This window comes from Mizuhopecten yessoensis, unplaced genomic scaffold (assembly GCF_002113885.1).
Source record: "Mizuhopecten yessoensis strain PY_sf001 unplaced genomic scaffold, ASM211388v2 scaffold8361, whole genome shotgun sequence".
Taxonomy (NCBI): Eukaryota; Metazoa; Mollusca; class Bivalvia; order Pectinida; family Pectinidae; genus Mizuhopecten; species Mizuhopecten yessoensis.
The window spans coordinates 996,473-1,018,063 of record NW_018407509.1 but is presented as its reverse complement, the minus strand read 5'-3'; the positions used below and the strand labels follow the sequence as shown (position 1 = coordinate 1,018,063).

Here is a 21,591-nt window from a genome sequence, read left to right as displayed (position 1 = left end):
AGATTTGGCTGGTAGCTTTTTGGAATAGAGCTAACCAATTTGAGAAGGAAAATGACATTGACCTACTTACAAGATCACAGGGAAAAATATGTCAAGCAACTTCTGAAGAAGAACCAAAAAGCATAGAATCTTATAATAATATTTTGCTGGTAGTTTCAACAGATGGAGCCAACAAAGTTTGCGAGGGAAATATTTTTAGTGCAATATAATATTTAATGAGAATATTTTGCTATGACTGCTTAAATATTCAGGTGAGCGATACAGGCCCTCTTGGGCCTCTTGTTTAAATTCAAAAACTTCAAAATACATCAATATAACAACATGTTGAATCTGACAGAAGATGGGAAGACGGAAAAATAACAAAGAACATATAAAAAATACTTTTTCCAGATTTTTTCTCAAGACTTTTATAACAACTTGTTATGAGACGGATTAGGTTAAGCTTTGAACTCTCAGACAGATATTAAAGCATAAAATCAGTTTTAGGTGTTAGTGACCAGCTCAATGAACCAGACACCAATCCGAAATCCCAAGTGTGTCCATTTAGCCAACAGCTGATATCATCAGCAGACATTCAACAACCACAGACCACCTTTCCATTGTCAATATTAATGTATACGTCTGGTGCCCAGAGTCTAATTACAACCAATACAGTTGAGCTGTAGCCCTATAAAGACCCTCCATCTTCCTATATTGATAGGCAAGTAATAAGCTAGGAACCCATACACATGAGGAAAAGCACTATCCAGTGTTGACAACTAATTACATCTTTCCGAGTGACTCCGCTTTATAGCCATTATCTTGGTATCCTGTTAACTTAGTAAAGGGCAAGTAGGACCTGGAGCTGTTTGGTTGATATAAGACTGATCTTCAGAACAGGAATATTGTAAGCTAGGCCTTCAGATGACAAAGGAGCACACACATGTTTACCCTGGCCTTCAGGTGACAAAGAAACACATTTAGAATTAGGCTAGCCTTAAGATGTCCAAAGAACGCAAATATTGTTAGCTTGGCCTTCAAATGACAAAGAAACACATTTACTATTAGACTGGCCTTAAAATGGCCAAGGAACACACACATTATTACTCTGGTCTTCAGATGACAAAGAAACAGATATATCATTAGCCTGGCCTTCAGGTTGTGGAGGAATATATATATATATTATTTGCATTGCTTTCAGATGACAAAGAAACACATTTATTAATAGATTGGCCTTAAGATGGCCAAGGAACACATTTATTATAAGCATGGCCTTAAGAATGGCTATGGAACACATGTAATGTAAGCTTGGCCTTCAGATGACAAAGAAACACATTTGTTTATTAGGCTGGCCTTCAGATGACAAAGAAACACATTTATTATTAGGCTGGCCTTAAGATGGCCTGGCCAAGGAACATAAGCGTGGCCTTCAAGTGATGGAGGAATATACATATAGAATTTACTTTGCTTTCAGATGACAGAGAAACACATTCATTATCGACCCTGCCTTGAAATAAGAAAATCTATATCTTCACCCTCTGGTGACAAAGAAATATATACCGGGTACATCATTAGCCTAGCCTTCAGATGACCTGGGAACGTTATTCTGTTTTGGCTTTAAATGACAAAAGAATTACCATATTTTGTTTGCTTGGCCTTCAGATGGCATGAAAACACATATGTTGCTAGTCAGGCCTTGACAGAAAAGTAAAATATATATTGTTGACCTGGCTTAAAGATGACAAAGGAGCATATATATTGTTTGCTTGGCCTTTGGATGAACATCTTTAGCCTTGCCTTTAGATGACAAACAAACAGATTTTGTAACCTGGTCTTCAGATCAAAGGAACACATATTTTGTTGGCTTGGTGTTCATATATCAATGCAAAACATAAATTATTAGCTTGGCCTTCAGATTACCAAGGAAAACATAAATTGTTTGCTTGGCCTTCAAATGTCAAAGCAAAACATATATTATTAGCTTGGCCTTCAAATGTCAAAAATATGTATAAGCTTAGCCTTCAGACGACAAAGGAACATATGTATATTGTTTACTTGTGTTTAGATGACAAAGATAAAAGATAACAAGAGGCCCATGGACAAAAAACAATAAAACCACCTTATTCAATATCTAGCATACAGATTTCAGACTAAAAAGTATTTGAAACTAGCACCTCTGATTCTAAACAAGATAAATGAAGAAATTTTTGCACACTGACTCCTTTGAGCCCCACCCTACAGCCCTTGGGGGTAGGGCTGGCTCAAAATTTTCAAAGTATCAAACTGTCAACTCAAGGTTGTAATTCCAAACAAGTTATTAACATGTAATATTCAAAGTATCATTTGCCATTATAAACCATAATACATTTTGCCCCCACCCCCTCCTTCCCCAGGACGTAAACTTGAGACCCTAGGGTTATAAACCTTAAGACCCTTCCATCTATGAAGAGTATTTGATTGAAATTGGTTCAGGGGTTTTGGAGAAGAAGATTTTTGAAATTTTAGTCAATTTGACCCTTTTTGGCCCCGCCCCTCAGGCCCCTGGGGGCTTGGGACTAAACCGGCCACTTTTTTTGTTGACCTTTGTCCATGGAAGGTCCCTGCAAAATTTCATTGAAATTGATTCAGGGGTTTTGAAGAAGAAGTAGAAAATGTAAATTGTTTACAGACGCACGACGGACAACGACGGACAAACGGCGATCGCAATAGGTCACTTGAGACTTTGTCTCAGGTGACCTAAAAAGGGACACACAACTTATGTAGTGTAAGCTGTGCCTTCATACAACAAATGAACACATACAATGATGACCTGGTCTTAGTATGACAAAAGAGTTTATATATTGTGATGTGCGGGCGGTCACCCATCCAGTTAAACCGCATCACTGGAAAAGCCAGCTTGCCAGTAAGGCAGTAATTTTCCCTCATATTTCTTCGCTGTTACACTATTGTAAGTCTGGCCTTCACATGACAGAGAAACATATTTTATTAGCCTGGCCTTCAGGTCACAAAGAACACACATTATTAGCCTGGCCTTCGGATGACAAAGAAACACATACTTTTGTTAGCCTGGCCTTCAGGCGACCAAGGAACGCATATATTATTAGCTTGGCCTTCAGATGACAAAGATAAACATATTTTTTTTAGCCTGGTCTTCAGATGACAAAGAAACACATATATTGTTAGCTCGTCCTTGGATGATAATAACTCAAATCTATCTAATGAAGCTCTCCAGCTACCTGAGTACAGTAACTGCCTCGTCATCAACTGAAGCAGTGATGCTAATCAACTCAAAATGGTAATTACCGAAACGTGATCGCTCTGTCATCCACTGCTGTCAGATCTCTAATTATATACAATGGTTTCCATGGAAACACCCGTTTGATAATTACTAACTCATCATAGGAAATTACAAAACAGCTCAAGGCAAGGAAAAAATTGTTAAATGCAGTGTATAACGGAAATTGGTAGGGTTGGTTCACTATAAACACACCGGAGTAGTCTAGTGGTAGGACACAGGGCTCGTGACCGAAGGGTTGCGGGTTCGAGTCATGTCACAGCACTGTGTTGTATCCTTGAGCAAGATACTTTACTGCACTTGTTCCAGTCTACTCAGCTGTTAATGAGCACATGGTTGGGCAGTGCTAGAATTGTTGAATGCTAGCTGTGAGCGCTGACATGGCAGCACCGGCTGTATGCTCCCCAGGGAGCTGAGAAAGATATTGGCTAGGGAGTTGAGCAAGATATTGGCTGGTTGCAAAGGCCCTATAACCACAGATAATAATTTGTGAACCGCTTTGAGACAGCCTTAGAACTAGGTTGTGTTAAAGTGGTATATTATAAGAACATTGTATCATCATTATAAAATTGCCAGCTAGAAAATGTTTAAAAAGCGTAAAATCATTCCTGCCCTTTCCTGGTTCCTGAAAATGGATCTAAATTCAAAATCTTACCCAAGTCGGCGGGAAATAGGAAATACTGGTCAAAGATTGACATTTGGTATATTCTTGAAGTACTGTATAATGGGTTTTTAACGGTGGCTTAAATTTTTTGCAATTTTGACCCAAAATTAGAAAATTATATTTACACAGATTATAATATCGCAATCTAGACGTGTGAAGGAATGAAATTTTTCTCCAAGTTTTAGCACAAAGACGGAACACTCTGCGTGTCAAATAATCAAATGAATACACTTTTTAACAGCATATTGAGTAAAAACCAGTAAGTTTATTTTATCAAACAAATCATCAACAAAAATATTTAATGCGTGATATAATCCATTTTCAAACAACTTGTATTACTCTTCATGTAAATACATTATTACAACCATATAACTGTTACTTAATGACGACTTTATGGTCATTTTTACGCTTGTCACATTATTCTACGAGTCATAATTTTGCGATTACATTATTGTCTCGCGAAATTGAAAATATCATTCCCGCAGAAATATCTTGCTATACAGTACCTCTAAAAACATATCCATTCATGGAGTTTGTCTACTATTGACTTTAAGTACATTTATAAGATTGATAGAGCGTATCTTTAAATCCGACGAGGAGGTTGTACAAGCAGACAGACAAATGGACATCCAAACAGATAGACAGATGGAAAGATGGACAGACAGACAGACAGACAGACAACTTGACTTTGTTGTGAGGGTATAAAAACTATCTTAAACATCATTCATAGGAAGTAGATCTGCATATGCAAGTTTGTGTTGTTGATGTCATCCCTTATTGAGTTATTACACATGCTGTTACCTGGCTGTTGTGACGACATTAAACCTTTCACCCCTATGTAACTTTAATAAACTCTACCATGCTTTGATCTGGATGAGTCCATTGTGGTCACAGTGGTGAAAGGGTTAAACCCCCCCAAAAACACATTAAATATATTATGATGTTTTTGTTATTACTAGAGCTAGTTTAAAGTAAAGGGTAACAATGCATTTTTTATAATCACGCAGAAGAGTTCCGCTAAAGAGTTTTTTTTACATGGAGTAGTCTCCCTTCTATATAGAAGAGATTTCCTGACAAGGTCTGTTGAGCATGGGTAAAGGTACTGAAAATGTTTTTATCTAGAGCTTGATCTGTTTGAATTCTTCATAAAATTTAAAAAGAGCTATATTAACAACTGATGAATTCCAGTCCGAAATGGAGGTTTGGTTAATAGGGCAATACATCTTGCAAAAAACAGAATCCTAAAAATAAGCTGTATCCTTATAGAGACATCCATTAAATATAGTAAAAAAATTACCATAGTTCACAAGATGTTAGTCCAATGAACTTACCGTATTTATCCTGCAATAAGCCCAGGGGACCAACACATAATCTCTTGACTCAAAGTAAGGGTGGGCTTATTACAGGACGATGAAATAGCATTAATTTGGCATTTCTACTGAACTGTAATAGGTATGGGTGGGCTTATTACAGGACCATGAAATAGCATTAATTTGGCATTTCTACTGAACTGTAATAGGTATGGGTGGGCTTAATATCAGGCATGGGCTTATTTTTGGATAAATATTGTAGTTGGAAGCAACCACAAAAGGAATCAAAACGAATACTTGTATTTGTGACTTGTGTATCTTATAATCCCTCATATATATATATATAAAGGTTTTCGATGGAGATGAGACTATCAAAAGTAACATCTGTTAACCAGCATCAGGGAAAGTGATACAGTACACACGTTCATAGAATCATATGTAGGCACTGTGTTGTATCTTTGGGCAAGATACTTTACTCCGCTTGTTCCAGTCTACTCAGTTGTAAATGAGTACGTGGTTGGGCAGTGCTAGAATTCTAGAATGCTAGCTGCGAGCGTCGAAATGGCAGCATCGGCTGTATGCTCCCCAGGGAGTTGAGAAAGATATTGGCTGGTTGCAAAGGCCTTATAGCAATGGATAATAAATTCTGAACAGATTTGAGACGACATACAAACTAGGTTGTGATAAAGCAGTATACAAAAACCTCAAATTATTATTATTATTAAAATAAGGTATGTGGGATACAGATTTTCTACCCAAGGGTGTAGGATTTGGGTCAGAACTTGGCCTTTAGTAAATCTTACCCCCTCCAAAAGGGAGAGCAGATGACCCATAGTAAATCTTACCCACTCCCAAAGGGAGAGCAGATGACTCATAGTAAATCTTACGCCCCTCCCAAAGGGAAAGCAGATGACTCATAGAAAAGCTTACCCTCTCCCAAAGGGAGAGCAGATGACCCATAGTAAATCTTACCCCCTCCCAAAGGGAGAGCAGATGACCCCTAATAAATCTTACCCCCTCCCAAAGGGAGAGCAGACAACTCATAGTAAATCTTACCCCTCCCAAAGGGAGAGCAGATGACTCATAGTAAATCTTACCCCCTCCCAAAGGGAGAGCAGATGACCCATAGTAAATCTTACCCCCTCCCAAAGGGAGAGCAAATGACCCATAGTAAATCTTACCCCCTCCCTAAGGGAGAGCAGATGACCCATAGTAAATCTTACCCCCTCCCAAAGGGATAGCAGATGACCCATAGGAAATATTACCCACTCCCAAAGGGAGAGCAGATGACCCATAGGAAATCTTACCCCCTCCCAAAGGGAGAGCAGATGACTCGTAGTAAATCTTACCCACTCCCAAAGGGAGAGCAGATGACTCAAAGTAAATCTTACCCCCTCCCAAAGGGAGAGCAGATGACCCATAGTAAATCTTACCCCCTTCCAAAGGGAGAGCAGATGACCCATAGTAAATATTACCCCCTCCCACAGGGATAGCAGATGACTCATAGTAAATCTTACCCCCTCCCAAAGGGAGAGCAGATGACCCATAGTAAATATTACCCCCTCCCAAAGGGATAGCAGATGACTCATAGTAAATCTTACCCCCTCCCAAAGGGAGAGCAGATGACTCATAGTAAATCTTACCCCCTCCCAAAGGGAAAGCAGATGACCCATAGTAAATCTTACCTCCTCCCAAAGGGAGAGCAGATGACCCATAGTAAATCTTACACCCTCCCAAAGGGATAGCAGATGACCCATAGTAAAGCTTACCCCCTCCCAAAGGGAAAGCAGATGACCCATAGTAAATCTTACCCACTCCCAAAAGGAGAGCAGATGACCCAGAGGTAATACAGTTTACAATTTATTTAAAACACCAAAGGACCTTTCAATCCATTAAGGGTATTTGATTGCAATACATTTGAGTCTTTGGAAGAAGATTTTTTCAGCTCCTGGGGCAAGGTTGGATTTTTTTTCTCGCATCATCTAATTGTCATTTCATCACAATTATTCCAAAAAAAGTTTTTTACAATTTGAAACCCTTTTCCTCCAAGTTTGAATAATATCCTGCTGCAAATGGACAAAATGTACCAAAGAGTTATTTCCCTATATAAACTATAGTAAACTTTACCCCCTCCCCAAGGAAGAACGGATGGCTAGAGGTTATGAAATTTAGAATTAACACAAAGCTTCTGATGATCTTTCCATCCATGCAGATAAATTGACATCAAAGTCTGTTGACTGAGAAAGATTCTTTCAGTATTTTCTGAGAAAAAGGCGATAACAAACTTTAACTGTCAAAATCCAAGATGGTCACCTGTTCACTTTGTGTTTATCGGATCAGACTCAAAACAGACATGCACAACAAGAGACCAAGGGGAACCTATATAATGAGTTTGAGAAAGATCCCTCCAGTATTTCCAGATAAATAGCCACAACAAACCTTAACTGTCAATATCAAAGATTTTGTTTATCAAAGCCAGCAGTCTCAAAATTTCAAATGCACAATAATAGACTAAAGGGAACCTAAATATGCAATTTGAGAAATATCCCTCCACCACTTAGCTATAACAAACATTCACTGTCAAAATCCAAGATGGTCACCTGTCCGCCATTTTGGGCTGCCATTTTGTTGTTTGAATCAAACTCAAAAGTTGACATGCACAATAAGAGACCAAGGGGAACTTACATATCAGATTTGAGAAAGATCCCTACAGGATTTTCTGAGAAATAGTGATAACAAGCATTGTTTAAGGAAGGACGATAGACGGACGGATGACAGACAGACGGACAGACGGATCAAAGACTATGGACGACAGGCGTTTTGAACAGCCCACCATCATCAAACCTTGAAGCCACAAACTCAACAAGAGGCTTGGTTTAGTTAACTTAAATGGGTAAAGCATCCCATGATCAGATATACTCATTTAAGAAATGTACCTGTGTGTAATGTATGCAATTACACGTGTGTACATGTAGGTACCTTCTATAGTACAGATGTGACGCCAACTTTAGAGTGCAACTTCACTGAAATACCATGCTGAAAGCACCCAGCACAGTATTCCACCTAGTCACCCATGGGCCTTAACCCTTTCACCACTCTAGACCATAATGGACTCATCCAGATCAATACATGGTACAGTCTACTAAAGTTACATAGGCCTAGGGGTGAAAGGGTTAATGCTCCTCTGAGTTGTAATGAAGTGATTTGTTGTAAAAATTAATGAAAACTTTGTCGTTTTTAAAGCAATTGTTTTATTTATTGTAAAAAAAATTCAATCAACTTATATTAATTACTCTTGTTGGCCCAGATGGTAGCGCGCAGGGGGTCTGAATGTGGGAGGAAACCTAAGTACCCAGAGAAAACACACGTGGTTGGGCAGGTGACCCTATACCTTTTCACGGGAATTGAACCCTGCCGTCTTGGTGAAATGCCAATGTGCTATCCACTGCGCCACCCGGCCACCCACGAAGGGACATGGAAATAATCATGTATATAATGTAAGATAGTTTATGTAATGAATTATGGCAAATGTAACTTTGCTGATGTTGGGGAGTGGACAACACATACATGCTATATATATATATATATCTATCTGGTAAACTCAGAAAACAGATAATTAAACTTCTGAAAGTCTTCTTCCTTATACCATTTAGGCTTGTTGTTGATCATAGAATTGTAGGTAATAAACAACATCTGTACATAATGTAGGTGATAAACAACACATAAATACTGTGATGAACAACAGTTTTACTCACCGATGAAGAGCTCCATTATGAAGTCCAATTTTCGTACCCGCAGGGATATGATAACCTTTCAGGGTGTCATCTTTCTTAGCTGTACGGAAGAGTGTGACAATGGGTGGAAACAACCTGAAACAGATGATGAACAGAGGTCACCATACAACGAAATCGTCAACATATGACATATCTGTTTCTAATTATTTCTACCTATAGAAGTAATTAAGTTATATGATATGTTTCTTGGTAAAAAATGTAAAGCAGCTTAACTTAGCGAGATTTTAATTTTATCGCTTGTTATTTTTACGCTGTTTATAATGTAGATATCTACTGTGGATTATAACTGTTTATTTGAAAGAACATTCATTGTTATCACTTGGATCATCAAATACTCAGAGTGAATTAAACGGGGTTATAGAATAGCTTTGAGTCTCCGTTGACACTTGCTGTCACATGTTGGCCCGTCTTGGTTTTCCTATCAGCTTAATTTCGATTCAGCTTTTTTTAATTTCAGTTAAATCCGACAGATTCATTCAATATACACATGGTTTGGTAATGTACCTCAATTAAGTATCTATCTATATAAAAGCATGCATTTTGATGTGTTTCAGTGGTACCATATATGATCCATCAGCTGAGGTATTTGAGCTGATTACCTGAGTGTTACCTTAATGACACAAGTGAGGTATTTGAGATGATTACCTGAGTGTTACCTTGATGACACAGGTGAGGTATTTGAGCTGATTACCTGAGTGTTTCCTTGATGACACAGGTGAGGTATTTGAGCTGTTTACCTAAGTGTTTCCTTGATGACACAGGTGATNAACTTAGCCTGTCTCGCTCCCGTTATAAAAGCGGCACGATGCCTATAGATTGCAACTCCAAAAACATAGCATATTTATGATACTAAATTAAAAAAAATCACCTCAAATCCAGCAAAAAAGAATCCTATCACTTCTCCAAAAAGGTCCTTGTCTGACATAGCTCCGCCCTCCTGGTCCCTTGCAACCAATAGCGACGTCAGCAGGTCCTGCCCACAATCTGAACAGCCAATCACATGGCAAGAAATTTTATTTATTCTGGAATAATTTTGCATCTTCTGTAGTTGATTCAAGTATGCTCTAGGTTTCATCAAGACATCATTAACGGTTTTGAAATTAAAGACTTCGACAAGAATTTACTGAAAATTTTGCAATACACAACCTTTGTATGTGATGTAGATTTAGATATAATTCAAATTTCATCAACATTTCTTTAGTAGTTTAAAATGTACGGCCCAGACAACCATTTACTTGAAATTTGCACTTATTTGACCTTTGCAAAATTTCACACCCTCTGTGTGCGATGCAGGTATAGTTCAGGCCCTATCTTTAAGGTTTAAAATTGATGGCGCAGAAATGTTGCTTGTCTTTTACCAGAATACTGTCATTGATTATATTTTGTTTATTTCATTATTTCAACAAAGCCTCATGTTTGGCAACTTAAGAATCTTCCTCTTCGGGTTGAGATTCCCCTATCTCGTCCCCAGGGGGGTGAGAGATTCTATTAGTACGTTACAGAATCAAGAAGATAATCAAAGGACTTACCTTTTGTACCCAACGTCTGTTTCTTTTGATGTAATATCTTGTCTGCTAGTTGAAATATAAGTTTAGAATCCTCCCATACCTGACGGTTTCTCTTAGTCGGATACCACCGGCTAAACGGCAGAAGATCTAAAAAACTGAAAGCGTAAATTTATAGTATAATATTTACATTTCCACTGCACTTGGACTCAATATACCTGATAAAGAATATGAAGTTTATTTTTCCATAAACTTTCCAGTCGGAGTCTGAATACGTCAGCAAATTAGTGCTTCCCATTTATAGATTGTTTTAAATTCATTTTTTCTGAAGTTTCAGATTAAATATTTTAACATTGTGATCAATATAAAACAGTTATTTATCTTACCAGGATAACGTCACACAGTGATTGGTGACGCCAAATGTGTTGGCACCTTCCATGACATACACTTGCGCAAGTCCAATATTTTAGAAATCATCAAAAAATATCAAAATTGCCTTAAATGTAAATATGTATAATTATATTCCCACTGCAAGTTCCTCTATGAGCATTCATAGGGCTATGAACGCAATTGGATCAGTGTCATTTTGAAGCTTCCCCCCCCCCCCCCCCCCTCCCCCCCTCAAATAATATGAGACAACAGCTAGAAGCAAACATTTTGATGACCTTCCAGGAATCTTGTTTACACTGACGACGTAAACACTTCAATATCAGAAATATAAGGGAATATCTGTAGAGAATTCCACTGTTATTCATTTGTATATAGAGTAACCTCCCTTACATTCCGTTTTGGATTTTACTGTAATTCGATTTAACCAAGATACTTCCGTTGACTAGGAAGTTCAGTTGGTTTGAGTAACAGTATAAAGACACGAGGTCCAGGGTTCAAATCCTGGTCTGGCCCTGTTGTATTTATGCACTCAGAAGACTGATTTTTGTTTTTATTATAATTTATTTCATTTTTTTCAACATTTTTTCCATAAAAGTCACGCAAGTTATATATGCTTTTCTTTTCAGAAATTAATAAAGCTATAGCCATTCTGAAAAAAAATGTTTCCAATGCATACTCAGGTTGTGGCAGTGGTAAGGGAATCCTTAACAAAGAACTTGGGTAAAAATTTCATCTTGAAACATCATATTGGTTAATTGGGGCTAACTTTCTTGGTGCAGATATTTTCCAATGTGCATATACATAGATGCCAGTTGACGATTGAGTTTGAAATTTCATATTTGCGTACTTCTTTTATTCCTGATTACGAATATAATGTCTAGATCTAAATCCCCGATGAGGCAGGAAATGACCCTGAACGCCCTTTGTCCTTTATTGCCTACCTTGTAGGAGAGTTGGCATTCAGTCGTTGTAAAGGTTGCACAAGGGGCGAGTCCGGATTTTCAATGGTATGCATGTCGTATCCAAAACCACACTTACAAATGACGTCACTCGTCTACAATCAAATCAACATATAATCAGGGGCTAGTTCATTTATGCGGATCAACCAGTTAATCTATTTTTTGAATGCATTATTTCTGGGGTAAAACCTGATGGACATGCAAATGTTATTCGGCTTGAGAGTATTGGCCAAGGCTCAGGAGAAAACAACATCAAATCACCAGGTAAACAGATGTTAACGTCTTTTTCAAGTATAATTAAAAAGATTACGCAAAATGCCTTGCTGTGGTTTTCCTAATACCATTTGAAGTGAATTACTTTTTACAAAAAATTTGTCCCACGAACATTGTTCTTGGTTTTTTTGGGGTCTTTTTAAAACTCTTTTTTTCTCATAAAAAAACCTACCTACCTACCACATTTCCCCCCATTTTCTATTTTATGTCCCAATTTTCCTCTATTTCCCCTATTGGGCCTCACATGCACCTTTTTATACAAATTAAACAAATTGATTTTTTTTCCCCTAAGCATGCTTCAGACACATCTTCCATTTATAAATATTCAATTCCCTTTGGCCAAAGATTCTCTAGAACAAGTTTGGTTAAAATCCCTTCAACGGTACAGAAGGAGAAGGATCTTTAATGTTTTCCTATATCTCCCCTAATGAGCCCCATTCATCTGCCCCAAAGAAGGGGGTCCACACACCTCAGTTTAAAGAAAAATTGATTCTTTTGTCCCTAAGCATGCTTCAGACTGCATTTGGTTTAAATCCCTTCACTTGTATAGTAGGAGAAAAAAAATCCTCTATTTCCCCTATTGGGCCCTGCCCCTATACCCCCAGAGGGGCCACACCCTCCGTTTATACAAACTTGAGGCTCCTTTGTCCAAAGATGCTATAGAACAAATTTGGTCAAAATCCTTCCATTGGTTGAGAAGAAGAAGATTTTAACAGATTTACCTATTTTCCCCCTATTTGGCCCCGCCCATCTGCCCCGAGGGGAACCATACCCTCCGTTTATACAAAACTGAGAACCATTTGGCCAATAATGCTCAAAACCAAATATGGTCAAAATCCCTTCATCTGTACAAAAGGGGAAGGCTCTTTGATGTTTTCCTCTATTTCCCCAAATTGGCCCCACCCATCTGACCCTAGAAGGGCCCACACACCTCAGTTTATACAAAATTTATTCTTTCGTCCCTAATCATGCTTCAGACTGCATTTGGTCAGAATTCAGTTCACTGGCGGGCCAGGTGAGCTAAAAATTGTGTGATTGACTGGGATAACGCCAAACAACAGAGAGAGCAACCTGTTCATGCGGCAGATAAAGGAAGCCATCTGGATACGCTACAGTGGACCAGTTCTAAATCGAGATGAGGGGGCTCATAGACTCTCGCACATCTACGACCAAGTTTTAAACAAAGCGTAGCTGAAACGAGTCATTTCGGTACATACATTGTATATAACAACTATTGTACATACACTTACAGCATAGCCAAATCAACATTGATTTGGTGGACAACTTGCACACATTTTACACTTTTGTGTAGGATGAAGGCGACAGTGTACATACCANAGGATTGGCGGCACGAGTGTGTTTTTTCAAAAGATTTTATCCTGAATGGGCAGGCTTCTATATACATTCATGTGGAATGAAATAAAACAAAACTTAGCCTGTCTCGCTCCCGTTATAAAAGCGGCACGATGCCTATAGATTGCAACTCCAAAAACATAGCATATTTATGATACTAAATTAAAAAAAATCACCTCAAATCCAGCAAAAAAGAATCCTATCACTTCTCCAAAAAGGTCCTTGTCTGACATAGCTCCGCCCTCCTGGTCCCTTGCAACCAATAGCGACGTCAGCAGGTCCTGCCCACAATCTGAACAGCCAATCACATGGCAAGAAATTTTATTTATTCTGGAATAATTTTGCATCTTCTGTAGTTGATTCAAGTATGCTCTAGGTTTCATCAAGACATCATTAACGGTTTTGAAATTAAAGACTTCGACAAGAATTTACTGAAAATTTTGCAATACACAACCTTTGTATGTGATGTAGATTTAGATATAATTCAAATTTCATCAACATTTCTTTAGTAGTTTAAAATGTACGGCCCAGACAACCATTTACTTGAAATTTGCACTTATTTGACCTTTGCAAAATTTCACACCCTCTGTGTGCGATGCAGGTATAGTTCAGGCCCTATCTTTAAGGTTTAAAATTGATGGCGCAGAAATGTTGCTTGTCTTTTACCAGAATACTGTCATTGATTATATTTTGTTTATTTCATTATTTCAACAAAGCCTCATGTTTGGCAACTTAAGAATCTTCCTCTTCGGGTTGAGATTCCCCTATCTCGTCCCCAGGGGGGTGAGAGATTCTATTAGTACGTTACAGAATCAAGAAGATAATCAAAGGACTTACCTTTTGTACCCAACGTCTGTTTCTTTTGATGTAATATCTTGTCTGCTAGTTGAAATATAAGTTTAGAATCCTCCCATACCTGACGGTTTCTCTTAGTCGGATACCACCGGCTAAACGGCAGAAGATCTAAAAAACTGAAAGCGTAAATTTATAGTATAATATTTACATTTCCACTGCACTTGGACTCAATATACCTGATAAAGAATATGAAGTTTATTTTTCCATAAACTTTCCAGTCGGAGTCTGAATACGTCAGCAAATTAGTGCTTCCCATTTATAGATTGTTTTAAATTCATTTTTTCTGAAGTTTCAGATTAAATATTTTAACATTGTGATCAATATAAAACAGTTATTTATCTTACCAGGATAACGTCACACAGTGATTGGTGACGCCAAATGTGTTGGCACCTTCCATGACATACACTTGCGCAAGTCCAATATTTTAGAAATCATCAAAAAATATCAAAATTGCCTTAAATGTAAATATGTATAATTATATTCCCACTGCAAGTTCCTCTATGAGCATTCATAGGGCTATGAACGCAATTGGATCAGTGTCATTTTGAAGCTTCCCCCCCCCCCCCCCCCCTCCCCCCCTCAAATAATATGAGACAACAGCTAGAAGCAAACATTTTGATGACCTTCCAGGAATCTTGTTTACACTGACGACGTAAACACTTCAATATCAGAAATATAAGGGAATATCTGTAGAGAATTCCACTGTTATTCATTTGTATATAGAGTAACCTCCCTTACATTCCGTTTTGGATTTTACTGTAATTCGATTTAACCAAGATACTTCCGTTGACTAGGAAGTTCAGTTGGTTTGAGTAACAGTATAAAGACACGAGGTCCAGGGTTCAAATCCTGGTCTGGCCCTGTTGTATTTATGCACTCAGAAGACTGATTTTTGTTTTTATTATAATTTATTTCATTTTTTTCAACATTTTTTCCATAAAAGTCACGCAAGTTATATATGCTTTTCTTTTCAGAAATTAATAAAGCTATAGCCATTCTGAAAAAAAATGTTTCCAATGCATACTCAGTTTGTGGCAGTGGTAAGGGAATCCTTAACAAAGAACTTGGGTAAAAATTTCATCTTGAAACATCATATTGGTTAATTGGGGCTAACTTTCTTGGTGCAGATATTTTCCAATGTGCATATACATAGATGCCAGTTGACGATTGAGTTTGAAATTTCATATTTGCGTACTTCTTTTATTCCTGATTACGAATATAATGTCTAGATCTAAATCCCCGATGAGGCAGGAAATGACCCTGAACGCCCTTTGTCCTTTATTGCCTACCTTGTAGGAGAGTTGGCATTCAGTCGTTGTAAAGGTTGCACAAGGGGCGAGTCCGGATTTTCAATGGTATGCATGTCGTATCCAAAACCACACTTACAAATGACGTCACTCGTCTACAATCAAATCAACATATAATCAGGGGCTAGTTCATTTATGCGGATCAACCAGTTAATCTATTTTTTGAATGCATTATTTCTGGGGTAAAACCTGATGGACATGCAAATGTTATTCGGCTTGAGAGTATTGGCCAAGGCTCAGGAGAAAACAACATCAAATCACCAGGTAAACAGATGTTAACGTCTTTTTCAAGTATAATTAAAAAGATTACGCAAAATGCCTTGCTGTGGTTTTCCTAATACCATTTGAAGTGAATTACTTTTTACAAAAAATTTGTCCCACGAACATTGTTCTTGGTTTTTTTGGGGTCTTTTTAAAACTCTTTTTTTCTCATAAAAAAACCTACCTACCTACCACATTTCCCCCCATTTTCTATTTTATGTCCCAATTTTCCTCTATTTCCCCTATTGGGCCTCACATGCACCTTTTTATACAAATTAAACAAATTGATTTTTTTTCCCCTAAGCATGCTTCAGACACATCTTCCATTTATAAATATTCAATTCCCTTTGGCCAAAGATTCTCTAGAACAAGTTTGGTTAAAATCCCTTCAACGGTACAGAAGGAGAAGGATCTTTAATGTTTTCCTATATCTCCCCTAATGAGCCCCATTCATCTGCCCCAAAGAAGGGGGTCCACACACCTCAGTTTAAAGAAAAATTGATTCTTTTGTCCCTAAGCATGCTTCAGACTGCATTTGGTTTAAATCCCTTCACTTGTATAGTAGGAGAAAAAAAATCCTCTATTTCCCCTATTGGGCCCTGCCCCTATACCCCCAGAGGGGCCACACCCTCCGTTTATACAAACTTGAGGCTCCTTTGTCCAAAGATGCTATAGAACAAATTTGGTCAAAATCCTTCCATTGGTTGAGAAGAAGAAGATTTTAACAGATTTACCTATTTTCCCCCTATTTGGCCCCGCCCATCTGCCCCGAGGGGAACCATACCCTCCGTTTATACAAAACTGAGAACCATTTGGCCAATAATGCTCAAAACCAAATATGGTCAAAATCCCTTCATCTGTACAAAAGGGGAAGGCTCTTTGATGTTTTCCTCTATTTCCCCAAATTGGCCCCACCCATCTGACCCTAGAAGGGCCCACACACCTCAGTTTATACAAAATTTATTCTTTCGTCCCTAATCATGCTTCAGACTGCATTTGGTCAGAATTCAGTTCACTGGCGGGCCAGGTGAGCTAAAAATTGTGTGATTGACTGGGATAACGCCAAACAACAGAGAGAGCAACCTGTTCATGCGGCAGATAAAGGAAGCCATCTGGATACGCTACAGTGGACCAGTTCTAAATCGAGATGAGGGGGCTCATAGACTCTCGCACATCTACGACCAAGTTTTAAACAAAGCGTAGCTGAAACGAGTCATTTCGGTACATACATTGTATATAACAACTATTGTACATACACTTACAGCATAGCCAAATCAACATTGATTTGGTGGACAACTTGCACACATTTTACACTTTTGTGTAGGATGAAGGCGACAGTGTACATACCATACTAGTCATCAAAACGTCACATAGAAACTCTTATTGGTTGTGTAAAAAAGAACTTTTCATTATCCATACTTACCAACCCGAAAAAAATGTTTAGAAATTTGTCTGACACTGTTTCAAATGAAATCTTGACCAATGTGATTCATTTTATAAGAAATTAAAAGATCAATTTAAACATCTCAATCAGATTTATAGGTTTATTGTCTTTATGTTTTCAGAAGACCTATAGTAAATATTCACAGATAAGTTATCACTTAAAGTCAAGTGGAAGGTGTTTTTTTTTCATAATTTCTGTAAATTAAACTTTCAACTAGACGAACTTTCCTACCAAAAATAAACAAAGAGCTGTAATTTTGCATAAAGTGCTCCATGCCAAATTTGGTTAAAATTTTCTGTTCATCAGTTCTTAAGGGAGTAAAATTGAGGAGATTTAATTTGTTTCCTTTTTTTGGCCAAACCCTCTTCCCCCAAGGGGGCCACCTTCCGTTCATACAAAGTTTGGTCCCCTTGGGCCAACAATGATCCAGGGTCCGTATCTATGAAACCGTTCTCATGCTCAAGCATGAATTCTGTGCTCAAGCTGACTTTCTTGTAACCTTGTAAATCAGTTTCATGGATACGGGCCCAGACCATATACAGTCAAAAGTCACTCAACCATTCAGGACTAGTATGGTATTGCAGGAAAAGTTGATGGATGATCAGATGGATGATGGATACTGTGCCACTGGAATAAGTTCACTTGGTAAATCTTTGGCCCAGGTGAGCTAAATACAGGAAACAGTTCAAAATCTTGGTTACTTACAAGCTTGGCCAGGTCTGTTTGTGCGTTCACATCGCCAAACATTTTGTTGTCCTGAGTCTGCAGTCCTTGTGTCCAAAGATGAATCAAAGCTTCTGCTCTCTCCTGGAATGTCGGCACCATTCCTGCATAGACGATGCCCAATGGACAATAATTATTTTAAAAAGATTTTGCAGGTACTTTTTTTGAAACATTTAAGTAGCTTGATAAAGAAAATTTGACAATGAAAGCATGCATAATCTAACAATGGTTTAATAGTGATTTAAACAATGAAGAAAAGGATAGGGATTTATATCACATTCAAAATTTCGTAAAGAAGATCTTATACATCTGAATTGTTTATTTTGCTTGCCAGAAAGGCCAAAAGCTGTCATATTGAACAATATTTGCCTTACCGCATACAAATACATCTAGCAATGACCAGTATTCAATACTATTCTGTGATAGTATAGGTTTTATCCAGCAATAAGCCCACTCAGTAGACATTCCAACAAAAGCTATTTCATTGTCCTGTAATAAGCTCCCCTTACTTTTCGAGAGCCCCCTAGATGTGTTTTCCCCTTCGGCTGATTGCAGGATAAATTAAAAATAAAGAAGTCCAACTTTACCATGTATGAGTCTGATTGAGAATCCAGGATTACAAATCTTTCTCACAATATGGTGATGTTCTCCGCTCAATACAAACAGCGGATTGGGTAGCAACTTCCCGAGTGGTCTGATATGTTAAATGATACTTAAACAATTTTTTTCGAGTGAAATAATGGGAAATTAAAATTAAAATTCAGTCAAAGTGTTACTTTTCAAGCAATAAAATAATATCAACTTCAAATTTTTCCACCAGCATGAAATTTCCTCATATTTAAACTAATGAAAACACAGAATATAAAACCAGAAAACAGTAGAACACTGACAGGTCTGCAATGGCCTCACCATGTGCCTGACTGTAATCCCCTCCCATGGTCTTTGTTGAGTAAGTGACCTTGACCTTAGAACCTTTTTTTTTGTTATAACATAATTTTCTTCATTTTAATCATTTTTATAGTGTTGTTTTTTTCATTTTGAAGCTTTAAAACTGGAGAATTATCAGAGCATTTACCCAGGTAATAGCCTTTCATGAATGTCATTTATATTTCTCTTGTGTACTTCAATATTTTTACTCATGCTGGTTGCCCTCACGAGGAAAAAAAATACAGCATTCTGTCACACTCAAGAAATATCAATGGAATTTGACAGAAAACCATTAGATATCCTCTATGATATATCGTACAAGTGGCCTTCAATGTTACTGTATCATTCAAATGATCTATACTATATCATCATGAAGCCATCCTCAAATTTCCAGGGGTTACGCTCACTTTTGTTCTCTGCAACCACAGAATATGTCATGATGAAATTGAAGGCATTTAATTAGTAATTCCATTGGTAATTAAATTACCAATCAATTTGGATGATACCAGTCCTTACAAAGGAGTGACATTCAACTTCAAAGCCAGTCAAATTTACCGTTAGGCTGCTGCATGATTCTTTTGATGTAAGTTGAAGGGTCAAATAAGTCTAAATATATCATCCGCAAGGTGGCGCATACAAAGCCTTCAATTCTGTCATTACATATTCCAGGGATGCAGAGAAGGTAATGAGTGTACCTGGAAATTTCAGGATGCCATGAAGTAAAATGCAAAGCAGGTACATTCAGACACCAACAAACTAAATTTGACAGTTTCAAACTCTGCCTGTGTATACATACCCACGTGACAAATCTCCCACTCTATCGTAGTTTTTACTGTTGGTGATGAGAACATGCTGGAAAATGTCCGGGTCCGCCACCAAAACTCGCTCTTCTCCCCCAAAGAAATAAAATCTGATTATCTTTGAGTCCAACTTTGTCATCCATCTGTGGACACCAACCACAGGAAGTTAAAGAAGTGCACCTCTAGGCAAATGTAAATATTCTTTTAAAAATGTTTGGTAAAGGTCTTAATAAAGTGGATGTCAAGTCATAGTGGGTTGAATTATACATTTATTGTCCTTGTTGTAGGGACACAAGTCTTTGTATCCCAGAGAGAGAGTAACCATGTTTCACTAGAGTGCCCAAGTAAAATGCAATTAATCGTGGGGAAACAAAGAGTCTTGTTTCTCTAACAATGTGGCACATTATAATAACAGAACTAAAATTCCTGATGAAGACTGCTAAAGAGCTAAAGACTGTATATATATCATCCAATATCACCAAGTAGACACAACAGGGATTATCATAGATTGCAGATTGTTTGTGATTTGGTCATATTCACCAAGACTATTCCAAACAAGTACCATTTACCACTAAGTATGAACAAAACTGTCCTACATTCTACAATATTTATCCACCAATAAGCCCATGCCTGGTAATAAGCCCATCCATATACATTGTACTTCAGTAGAAAATCTGATTTCATTATCCTATAAGTCCCCATCATCACCCTGATTTTTTTGAGCCAGATATAACAGAAACTAAATCAAACCTTATGCAGTTGGTCATGGCCTCGTATCGGCGGGCTTCCAGCATGTTACCAAAGAACGGCACATAGGGTGTTCCTGGGATCTAGAAGAACAAGAAGAAGCTGTCATGGATATCCCCTGCTCGCAGTGCAAAGGTCATTAAAAACATGAAGCGTAAAATATGGGTCAAAATCAGCATCCGCAATATGCATTCAGTAGAGCAACCCTAGATACACAATTGATGCAAGGATAATCAATATAGCACTTGTAGTAGGCAAGATATAGATGAGAGTAATTCTTCTTAACCAGGTGCATGGACGGCTGTATGCCCCATTTCTATATCCCCCGCCAACTCGTTGAGCGGGGGAGAAAATGAGAAATAAACATCTGAAACCATGCTTGGAATCAATTGAGGTATTCCTATAATTCACAGATACAGAACCTAAAATAGCAGGGACTCTTTCCTTCATTAAACCAGAGTATAGCACTCGATGTGAAAGAGAGTCGTAATAGATTTTTTGTCAATTTTCTATTAAAAATTCGCAATTCTATAGTAAAACAGTAAATCAAAAAAGTTTTATAACATCCAGATAATTTCTTGTTAAATTCACGAAGAAGTCTACTTTGAGCTCAAACTATTTGTTCACAAGGAAATTTTACGATAAATTCTATAAAACAAAATCAATGATTTCATATGCAAGTCATATGTTGCAAACAGGCAACCAACTCCGGTAGCAGTGTACAGTAGCGTACGATGGCCATGGGTGATATTTTTATACAATGAATAACCCCTGTAATATAACATGTATCAAAATTTAAAAAAGAAATCAGCACTAAAATTGGCATATACATGATGAAGTGAACTATGTGGGCTTCATAATTTTTCAAAAAAAAAATTGAATTTGGTTCGAGACTACAATTTTGGGCATTTACAAATCTGTGTCTACACAACAAAAGCTAGCTTTTCATGTAGTCTATTTTTGTACTCAGCACATGTGTAAATATTGTGAAAAATCCACCGGAAT

At 37.7% G+C, this 21,591-nt stretch overlaps 1 protein-coding gene across 1 annotated transcript in view; it reads right to left on the bottom strand.

Moving 5' to 3' along the window:
* Positions 1 to 21,591, bottom strand: part of LOC110455714 (cholesterol 24-hydroxylase-like) — a 38,356-nt gene that overhangs the window by 13,407 nt on the left and 3,358 nt on the right. The window contains exons 3-14 of the mRNA XM_021506025.1: positions 20,590 to 20,669; positions 19,836 to 19,982; positions 18,700 to 18,806; positions 18,095 to 18,216; positions 15,667 to 15,779; positions 14,360 to 14,493; positions 13,699 to 13,814; positions 11,879 to 11,991; positions 10,572 to 10,705; positions 9,911 to 10,026; positions 9,734 to 9,771; positions 9,004 to 9,117 (exon numbers count right to left, since the gene is read on the bottom strand). Coding sequence (XP_021361700.1) covers positions 9,004 to 9,117; positions 9,734 to 9,771; positions 9,911 to 10,026; positions 10,572 to 10,705; positions 11,879 to 11,991; positions 13,699 to 13,814; positions 14,360 to 14,493; positions 15,667 to 15,779; positions 18,095 to 18,216; positions 18,700 to 18,806; positions 19,836 to 19,982; positions 20,590 to 20,669 — 1,334 coding nt within the window. The remainder of the gene's footprint in view (positions 1 to 9,003; positions 9,118 to 9,733; positions 9,772 to 9,910; positions 10,027 to 10,571; positions 10,706 to 11,878; positions 11,992 to 13,698; positions 13,815 to 14,359; positions 14,494 to 15,666; positions 15,780 to 18,094; positions 18,217 to 18,699; positions 18,807 to 19,835; positions 19,983 to 20,589; positions 20,670 to 21,591) is intronic.